Raw genomic sequence first — 10,982 nt, 5'->3', positions numbered from 1 at the left:
GCGAAGATCCACGTGGCACCCCTAGTTGAATGGCCCCCGGGGGGGGGGGGGGAAGCTGGTAGAAGAATCATTGTCCTTGACAGGGAGGGGAGAGCAGAAGCCTCAGAAAGTCTGGCAGTGGAATCCAGGACCCATGCAGGGCTTGCCAGCATTGGTCAGGGAGAACAAGTGTTAGGTGGCCTGGCAGCCAGGAGCCGTGCAAGGGTTGCCACAGCCATCTTTGATAGTATGTGGGGGAGAAGCTTTGGCAGGCCCAATGGTGGAGACCAGGACTTGCACAGAACTCTCTGGCACTGGGGGGAGGGGAACAAGCCTTAGTGGGCCCAGCAGCCAGGATCTGTGTGGGAATCATCACCATCATCCTTGATGGTGTGTGTGTGTGGGGAGAATCTTTGGCAGGAGCCTTGCTGGCCCCAGCAGCAGAGTACGAGCCTAGCAGCTGAAGCAGGGAGCTATGCTGGGACTGGTGGTGGAGGTGTCAGGAACACAGTGTAGTTGGGTAAGTGGGAGAGCTGCCAAGTCTGTTAACAATAGGGCATTCTTGGCGGTCATTAATTCATAGGGCTGCTGTAACTCAGAGGCAACTCAGTGAATTTCACAGCTGAGCAGGAATTTGAACTGATATTTTCCCAGTCCTACTACAACACTTGAACCATTGCACTTGACTGGCTCTGTTAGCCTCTTAGACCCAACTAGGGTTGCCAAATGGGGGGGCGGGGAACCCCCCGCTTTGGAGGCCCGATTTCCGCCGCAGCGGAATCGGGCCCCGGGGGGAATTCCGCCCCCCAAAGCTGCGTCACCAGAGGTGACGCAGCCACGTTGCTGACGTTGGGGGCGTGGCTGAGCTCGTCGGGGGGGGAACCATATGGTTTTCCCCCGACGAGCTCGGCCACGCCCCCAACGTCACCAATGTCGCACGTCACTTACGGAGCCTGCTCCCGACCTCATTGGAGCCTCCCCCGCCGGTAAGTTTGCCAGACTTGGCAACCCTAGACCCAACATTTTAATTTGGATTCATGAAACAAAGTGTTATAATAAAACAGAAATAAAATAAGACTGGTCTGACTAACATTTGTTCTTGGTGTGCATGTAAGCATTTGTGACCACTGAAGAAGGCCCATAGGGCCAAAATGCATTTGGCCTTGTTTACTGTGGCTTTGTTTGTGGACTATCACCTTTAAGATACCCACTGAGTCTGGTTTACTGTGGTCTTGTTTGTATATCATTGAGATAAGTCGTTTGTACTATATATTGTATATTGGGACTACTCAGTCTGGTAGCTTTCAGTCTAAAGACTCAGTTGAAGTCCTGTGTTTCTAAAATTATATTTTAATTGCATCGTATAATAAATTGATTTGTTTAGTTTAATTCATTTTTATATGGTTTTTGCTCAACCTTCATAACAACTTTTAACTTCATATATTTTGAAAGTAGAAACTTGTGTCTCACTGTTGGTCACGGGTGACCTTCAGGGTCCCCTGCATCTCTCTCTCTTCAGCTGATGTAGCCAGCCTCCCAGGTTGCAGTTTCCAGCCAGCTCATTCCTCTTCTTGATATTATCCCTGTTCTCATCAGTTCTTTTCTTGCCCAACAAAATCAGTGGGAAAGCAGCTGACTTTAGCATAATGGAACATATTCCCAATTACTTTCTTGGTAGTAGTTCCTGCTGTGTCTATAATTACGTGCAGAGTATTAGGAGTGTGCTTATGTGGGATCAGTGCAACACTCATTAAAACCATTAAACTGTGAAACATGCTCCTTTCCAAGGTGATGCATTTCACCATTGAACATTATGCACATAAACAATGGGTGGGCCTTCTAGTACCAATATTCAATAATGCCAATTTTAATTGAAAAGTGTATACTTTTGCCTTCCTTCCTTAACTTTTGCAAAAGGTAGCTAGCCATATTTTCATATATTGGTACTTCAGTTACCTCTTCATCAATTCTATCAGGGTCCCTGATAGGGTTTGGCATAAAGAATTCTACAGTAAGTTGTTATATAGCATAATCTTCTCAGCACTTATTATTTATTGTTTATAATTTTTTTAGCATAGATACTAAAGTGGCAAGATTTTTTTTATGGAAAGGTTTTTTGACTGGACTCCAACAAGGAATTATTGGAGGTGGGAACATTCTGAAAATCTCTCACACACTCTCCTTCCTAGGGTTGGCAAGTTGTTTTCTCTTACCAGCGGGGGAGCCTCGCCGGTCTCCGGGATCTCTTTGTTGACATGCGTGCGCACGCGCTTTGCGCGCGCGTGCCGCCACCACGTCACCGGTCTGGTAGTCCTGGTGTGAGAGACTGCACTTTTAAAAGCTTAGAAGTGATGTGTGAACATATAAAGGACTGTGAAGGGTTAAATCTTCACAGTGTCTTGAGTGACAGGCTGTTCTAAGAAATCTGATAGGTTAGCATCAACTGAACACAGAAAGACTTCTGAACTGGATGCTGAGGAGAATTCAGTCTGATTTCAGCCCTAGCTGAGAAGAGTTGAGTACTGACATTTTTGGATTTCAGCCCTGACTGAGAGCAGTTTAATACAGACAGGAGAACTGGGAGAAAGTTGGCAAGGAAGTTTGGGAAGTATGTGAAGACTACCATTCAGGCCAAAGAAAAGGGATCATTCTTCTAGTGAGGGAAGAATTTCCCCACCCAGTCAAACAGGGAGTTAGCTCTGAAGAGTGCAGAGATCCCTGGTCTGATGTGGTTAGAAATTGCCTTTGGATACCTTAAGAGTCAATTAAAAACTCAAGACAATTCACAGAATACTCAAAGGAAGTGTACTGGAGTGTACTGGAGTGTTTGGGGAAATACTGGAACAAAAGCCTCTCAACAGAAAGATTTAAGTAACTGTATCTTCAGAAACTTTCATTAGCCTGAAACATAAGAACTAAAGTCTGTGCATGTACTAGTTTCCCCTCAGAGTTATCTATGTTGAGTTACCTCAGAATTTTTTTTTTCCCCAAGTATTTTTATTTCAATTTTATAAGACAAAAAAATCCAACAACAACAAACATACACATGATTTCCCACAAGCACTGCTCTGGTCTCAGTCCTCCCTTTTGCCCTGATGGTACGTGTGACGCATTTTGCCCCACAGCTTCGTGCAATTTTCCTCGCGTCTACTCAATCCTCAAAAACAGGATTGAGTAGACGTGGGGAAAATTGCACGAAGCTGTGGGGCAAAATGCGGCCGCGCAGCAGCTTGTGTGAAATTGACACGTACCATTGGGCCAAAGAGCAGAGTGAGCGTGGAGCAGCGCTTGTGGGAAATCACCCTGTAACTATATCATTTTAACTTGTTGGGGAAAAAAACTATATCATTTTAACCAGTGTCTTTGGTATCTTATTGTAGTCTAGAATTCTTGTTACTTTTTTCTACTGTACCATTATATTATATACTTTTTATTACTAATTACACCTATGATTCTTAAAAAAATTTGTTTTGGTTAGAAGTCCAGGCATTTTAGTTATTATTTTCTGCCGGCTGTGGGGAGGACACACTTCCAGTGATGTCAGGGGGTGTGGCATATGCTAATGAGTTATGCTAATGAGTCCCCCTAGCTCTTTTTCTACGAAATGACCCCTGACTATCATAGTCAGTTTATCCATCTCAGCAGTTTCCAGTATTTTGGCTGTAACTTCTTCTTTTGTAGGTACTTCCATTCTTCTCCAATATTTTGCATATAACATCCTTGCTGCTCTTAAAATATGTATAGTACGATAAAAGTCTTGTCTTATAATTTTCTGGAGTTATATTCAACAAAAACAATTCTGGTATATAAGACAGAGTAATTTTCTTTTATATATATATATAAATTTATTTTCAGTTTAACCAAAACATAGTCATTCCAATCATATGTGTTACATATCCAAGCGATCATCTAAATTTAACATTATTTATCTTTAACAAGCCTTTATACAATTCTATTATAGCTTATACATTTTCAACCAATCGTAAATTTTTCCCCATCTATCCCAGAAAAGCTCCTCTGATTTATTTTGCAAGACTATATTTAACTTATCCATTTCAGCTACTTCTAGGATTTTAAGCTTAAGCTCTTTTATCGAAGGTATGCTTTTAGATTTCCATCGTTTTGCTACTAGTATTCTAGCTGCCATCAAAATATATGTTATTATCTGATTATGCTCCTTTATCGTGTCTGGTATCATGTTTAGTAAATATATTTCTGGGGTAAATGGTAAGGTAATTTGTAAAATCTTTAGTATTGTTTTATGTATTTTATTCCAGAAAGTTTGAATTTTATCACATCTCCACCAGATGTGTAAATACGAACCTATATTTCTCCCGCATCTCCAACAAGTGTTTGATGCCCTAGGGAAATATTTAGCGATTTTTTCTGGTGTCCAATGCCACCTGTAACACATTTTATATATGTTTTCCTTATATGGCGTTGCCCTCATATACTTTAAGGTTTTCCATGTTTTTACCCATTGGTTCATCTCTATTGTATGCCCAATCTCCTTTGTCCATGCTGCTATAGACGTCTTCATAACATCTTCTTTTAACCAATCTTCTAACAGTTTTTTATATACTTTCTGGATCAACTTGTCACTTGATGACAACCAGATTTTATCCAATTCGGTTTGACACATGTAAAAACCTATTTTTTGGTCTTCATTATATCTTGAGTAATTTTCAACATTTTTTGTAACAGTTCATCTATCCAAGACCAATATTTTTTACTTTTCTCACATGTCCACCACATATGAAAAAATGAACCAACATTATTATGACATTTCCAGAAATCATTTGATAATTCAGGATAAAGTAAAGGTAAAGGTTCCCTTGCTCAAAAGCCAGTTGAATCCGACTCTAGGGTTGCGGTGCTCATCTCCGTTTCAAAGACGAAGAGCCAGCACTGTCCGAAGAAATTTCCGTGGTCATGTGGCTGGCATGACTTTACCAAGGCGCATGGAACGCTATTACCTTCCCACTGCAGTGGTACCTATTTATCTACTTGCAATTTCTTGCTTTCGAACTGCTAGGACTACCGACAGGCAGGAGCTGGAACTAGAGATGGGAGCTCACTCTGTCATGTGGCACTCTCGGGTCTAGAACTGCTGAACTACTGACCTTCCACAGCCTGCAGTTCAGCGTCTTAACGACTTGAGCCACCGCAGCTCCGGTATAATTCAGGATAGATCTTAGCTAATTTATCTGGAGTCATATACTATATATATTTTCTTTATAAGCAGTTGCTTTAGCAATCTTTATATTAGTTTTCCACACCCTTAACCATTGGTCTAATTCAACATTAGACCTCAGAAATTTTCAACCCCTGATTTCTTCTGACCTTTCTCCTCTGTTAAAAAAAATGTTTTGTTATTTTGAATTTCAAAATGCCTTGAGTGCCATTTTAAGTTGTTTAAGCTAAAGTGGGCTCCCAATCCTTCCTGAGCTGAGCCAACAGCCAAAATATCATACTGTGACAGGGTGGAACAGCCAGAGTTCTATGGCAAAGAAGAAAACACATTACTAGGGCAGCTCAGTCAGCAAAGGAAAAGAGAAACTGAGGGAAAATCTTGCCTCTGGGGGAGGGAAGTGATCAAGGCAATCATAATATGCATTCCAATTAAAGTGGAAAAGCACTTTCTCTTTCCAGGCCATATACCCATTTGACCCTGCCATTTGTGATGTATTGCTTTGAAAGAAATATGGAATTTGGAATCAAAATTATATTTTTGAGAACCTTCTATGAGGTGCCAGTTATTTATTTTTATACTATTAGAATGCAAAGTGAATTTTGTTTTAATCCAGGTTTTTAATTCTTTTCCTCCTTTCTTTTCACTTCAGTTTGTTGTGACAATGTTTTGGAGCATCTATATATATGACAGAGAACTAGTTTACCCCAAACTCCTCGATAATTTTATACCACCTTGGCTGAATCATGGAATGGTGAGTAGTGACTTTCCATTTTTAAGCAATATTGTGAGCCAGTTTGGTGTAGTGGTTAGAAGCGCAGACTCTAATCTGGGAGAACCGGGTTTGATTCCCCACTCCTCCACATGCAGTCACTGGTGTGACTTTGGGTCAGTTACAAGTTCTTTCAGAGCTGTTCTCTCACAAGCAGTCCTCGAAAGAGCTCTCTCAGCCCCACCTACCTCACAGGGTGTCTGTTGTTAGTTAAATTATTGTGGGGAGGGGAAGGGAAAGGAGATTGTAAACTGCTCTGAGACTCCTTCGGGTAGTGAAGGGCAGGGTATAAACCCAATCTCTTCTTCTCTTTTTCTTCTGAATATTCAGATTCCACTACTGTGAGTAGAACATTCCCTCTGTGAGGAGAAAGATATCTTTGGATGCAACTCATAACCTTCTAGCATATATTTGTTTATCCATCGATCTACAGACCCTGAGAAAGCTCAGGACAGATTATGTGGGGCTTCCACTGCATTACTTTCAGACACTAATCTGACCTCATTAGTGTTTAGTGTCAGGGTTAGGTGCACCCAGATTAGTCACTGAGCCCCAAGCATTTATTTAGTATTATTGTTGTTGTTATTAATCTTGTAGTTGTTTGATTCTGGTTGAAGTCCAGATGGCCAAGTATCACACACATGTGGGAATTTGCGGATCCCCCTTTCAGCACCAGTGGCCCACCCTGTGTTAACAGCTGGCAGAGGTCCCCAAGGTCTTTGAGACCCTCCAGGAACAAGCATTCTGTGGGGTGCAAAGGGCTACTCCTCTAAGGGGAAACTTTGATTGGCCCATTATGAATATTGAATCACTGGTATGCAATCATGATACGTTGCAGAGTAAATTTTCGAAGGGGACCTCCCCTCACACTAAATGTTTTTAAAGCTTCCTGAGTTTTATGCAAGCACGTTAATGGTTTTTAATCCAAGCCTCTAACCATGCAGAAGGCCTTGTAAACCTTGTCACTTTGTGTTTATCCAAGCTTCCCTGTGGTCGGATCACTGTAGAAGCATTGAGCTGTTAGGTGTTTTCAGCACTTCACTATCTTCTAAAGCTTTTATCATGCTATCTTCACTGCATATCTTCCTTCTGTTACTTTGTCAGTCATAGTATCACATCTGTGAGGGGTGAGTTTGTGTGTGTGTGTGCTGGAAAGAAATCTTGCCTTCCTTCTTATGCCAGCTGTATATTAACGCTTTACTGAGGAAAAAAAAAACATTATGGCACGGCATACTTCCAGAGCTAGCATAAAGAGTTTTGACGTGGGAAAGGTAGATGGGTTTGGATCCTAAAGGCTGTTTGTGCAAGCATAATGTTCTGTTCATGGAAGCAGACTTGGCAGTATCCGTTGGTTTTCTGCTATGGTTTAAGCCCATTACACACCTCCCCCCACCGTTCCCAGGAGTTCCCTGGTCCTCACGACTTGCTTCAGAGGAGAGGTAAGTCTGCAGTGGAATACAGAAGGGGGGGGGGACTCCATTTTACTAGCAGAATTCTTCTCTGAGTTCACTAAATTCCCTAACAGCATGATTTACGTGCATTCAAATTACTAGGTCTCCATTTTACAATAACAGCCAGGGAGAGTTTTGAGCACAACAGGTTGATAAGTCCAAGTTATTACACGAACCGTCTTATTCCAGAATCAACCCATTCAAAACCTTTATTACAAAGAACATAGCATGAGGATGTTGTTATTGCTGGTGATAGGTCTAACAATAGTGATAATATGTAATAATGTTTAGCATTTGTGTAGCATTTTCTGAGTGTTCCAAGCTTTCTCGTCATTACGAACATTCGTAAAGAAGGTCAGCATTATTATTCCCCGGGCTGGAGAGAGAGACTTGCATAAGACCACTTAGTGCTTTTCTGACTGAGGCAAACCTGAAACTTCCCAGTTCACAGCCTGGTCCTTTTGCCATTATGTTGGAAGGGGTCTGCTGATTAAATATCATTTATGTCAGGGATGCCACTGGGGATCTGATTCTCTCTGCCTCCCAGGCAACCTGTGGGCCTAAGGTCATGAACCCAGCAGTTGCCCTCCACTGTTAATGCACATGTGGCAAAATTGTCAACAGACTGCCCACTCAACTATTAACTCTGAAAAACTCTAGCTTGCAATTTAACTAATGTTTCTAAACATTCTGCACAATGCAGTCTTTCCATCCCCAGGGTTATTGCTATCAATGCTTTAATCACAGATCAGAACCCAAGGAATGTAAGGCAAAAGTCAAGTGGGGTTGACTGTACTAAATATTTGTTTACTTGAAAGATGTGAATGTATTTAGAAATGACCTTGCTTTCATGTACATCCAGAGTCCTGCACTGTGGGCCAAAACAAAGCACATGATAACACAAGCAAAACCAGTGCAATAATGTCATATTTCACATAGAGAGTCTGCATTGTTGGCTTGTTTCACATGGTAAGCATCCCATGTATTTAATGTATAGTTTGTTTTATGGCAGTACTATATATTGAAGGCTCTTCTTCCTGAAGTGGTCAAAAAAGGAAGAGTTGGCTTTATGTTCATAGAGAATAAAATCTTTTATGGAAGCATTGGGCTGCTTTTGTGGAACTGAAAATGTGATAATTATAGAAATGATGTGCCAACATGTTATAACTTGATACTTCCTTTGTAGTTTATCTGATTGTTCCTTTTGTGGCTTTGTTCTTGTGTGTATGTTTTTTAAGTAGAACAATCTTAAAAAGAATCTGAAATCTTGGATTGGCATTAAAACAAATATGAATATAGGCACATAGGCAGAGGGTGGATGGGCATTCTCTTCCACATATTGTTTTTTCTATGTGTTTGTTTTGGCTGGCTGCCCTTAAGACTAAGAATGCAGACATTAGGATGTGGCCAGCTAACACATGCAGTTAGCATCTGTTGCAATGTTATTTTTAATAGTTAGAAAACTTTGCACATCTAATAGATCAGTACAAATCTTGATGTAATGCCAAATAAACTACTAAGCATCCAGCCCATCTTCATTGGAAAATTATTTGGATTGAATAGGGTGCAGCAGAGCCAAACTACATGAATGATGAATACTCCTAAAATGAAATCTGGTCCCCATGTTCGGCTGCCTTCCTAAGAACACATTCCTGAGAATAAGGCTCATTGAATAAAATGATTTGTAGACCTACAAGTAGACCTGTTTAGGATTTCTCCCTCAGTTTGCTGCACCCTAAATGACCACGTTTCTTGCACTTGTTAGACTTATGGACTTATTGTGGGAAAAGCTTCCATGATCAGAGCCCACATCAGGCTTTCTATGACAGCAGATGGGAGGCAGGAGCAATTGGGGGTGGGGCCTAGCATGTGGGTGTCACACCAGCAGACTTTTATCACTTCTGATTTAAACTGGAAGTGACACAGGGGGACGGACACTTTTGCATTTTGCAAATCTCTATGGTTTTACCGTAGAGATTTTGTGGAATGCTAGAGTGAACTGTGTCACTTTCAGCAGTGATATAGGTGCGCCAGTGTGCTGCCGTGCCTTTCCTTCCCCTCTGGTTCCTCCCGCCAATGCCTGTGGCACCAGTAACCATCAAAGGGATTGCCAGGAGGCCTCCCTATCTATTATTTTAGTGTGGTCAGAACTTAGTTCTTATCAATAGTTCATTGGCCTAATTTTTTCAGCAGATTAGCAGCATTGTGATGAGGAAATGGAAATCCAATAATTTACAATGTAGCAGTAAGCACTTTCCAAATAACTGATCTTCCTGATGCTTCCAAATTTATTTATAAAATGTATGTCCCGGCTTTCTTTTGTTGCAAGGGCCACGAAGGCAGCTAAGAATTTAAAAACATACAAGATAAAATTATATTATACAACCAATTAAGATCAACCCCCTCCCAAACATACACCATTAAAATGATATTAAAATGATTTTAAAAAGCAGTTAAAATACACACAAATCATAAAAACATTGGTTAGGAGGCAGGGATCATTGAGGGAATGCCAAATGAAACAGAAAAAGTCATCATCCACTAGTGGAAGAGAGCAACAGAAGGGGCCAGACAAATCTCCCTGGAGAGACAGTTCTGCAGCTTTGGTGCCATGACCGAGAAGGACCTCTACCTGATCTCAGAGGGTGGGGATACATGAATAGGGTTGCCAAACCCCCTGGTTTGCCAGGGGTCCCCCGTTTTGGGGGGGATTCTAACCGCCGCCTTTGCCCTATTCGATCCACCCCCTGAGAGGCTCGGTTTTTACTGAGCATAGCTGAATGCCAGCTGGGACAAGCAAGAAGGTCAGCGAATGAAGCGATGATTAAGAGGTGTCTGTGACCAGACCGTCAATGAATCAGAGACGAGACAAGCGGAGAAATTCCAAAAGTGAGTTACGCCCCCCCCCCCGCTTATAACGGCGCCGGGAGTGTTTCCCAAACGTAAACAAGCTGAACTGTGTATCAAAGAGAAGGGGGGGAGGAGAAACGAAAAGCACTCAAGTGTGCCAAAGACTTAGCTCTTTTTGCTGATAAATTTGCATTTGCTGAAGAAGAGTGAAAAAGGCTCTCTTTAGTATAAACAAAGCTGAAAATGGCCGGCGTCCGTGGAAGAGGATCGAAAGTTATGAGAGGCGGGCAAAGTCCGAAAGTTGACGAAGGAGATGTTTTCTCCATGTTAAAGGAACTGCTCCAGCCCATAAACGAGAGACTCGATAGCCTTAACCAATTAATGTCTGCTTCGAACCAGAGTATTGCAAAGCAGCAACAGCAAATTTCTGAGCTTGTAAAAAAATCGGCTCAAACTGAAGAAAGGCTGAAAGAAACAGCACACGATACTAAAAAGGTGAAGAAAAAGGTTGGTCTGTTGGAGCAACGGCAAGATCTTCAAGAGAGAAGACTATTGAACCTACAGATGGATAAAGCGAATAAAGTTCTCAGATTTCAAGGGTTGGCTGAAACGGCAGGAGAACACGAAGGAAGTGGCAGCAGAGCTAATTGCTTTGGCACTCGGCATTGAATCGCTTGAAGCGCAAAGAGAAATCGAATTGGTTTACAGATCTTACTCTAAATATATCAAGCAAAACAAC

At 41.7% G+C, this 10,982-nt stretch overlaps 1 protein-coding gene across 1 annotated transcript in view; it reads left to right on the top strand.

The window, feature by feature from the left end:
• The window catches only part of AIG1 (androgen-induced 1), a 174,225-nt gene that overhangs the window by 64,550 nt on the left and 98,693 nt on the right, over window positions 1–10,982 (top strand). Inside the window, exon 3 of the mRNA XM_015421989.1 lies at window positions 5,823–5,924. Within this exon, the coding sequence (XP_015277475.1) occupies window positions 5,823–5,924 (102 nt within the window). The remainder of the gene's footprint in view (window positions 1–5,822; window positions 5,925–10,982) is intronic.

Source organism: Gekko japonicus, unplaced genomic scaffold, assembly GCF_001447785.1.
Source record: "Gekko japonicus isolate JY-2015 unplaced genomic scaffold, Gekko_japonicus_V1.1 scaffold114, whole genome shotgun sequence".
Classification (NCBI taxonomy): domain Eukaryota; kingdom Metazoa; phylum Chordata; class Lepidosauria; order Squamata; family Gekkonidae; genus Gekko; species Gekko japonicus.
This window is presented reverse-complemented; position numbering and strand designations above follow the sequence as displayed.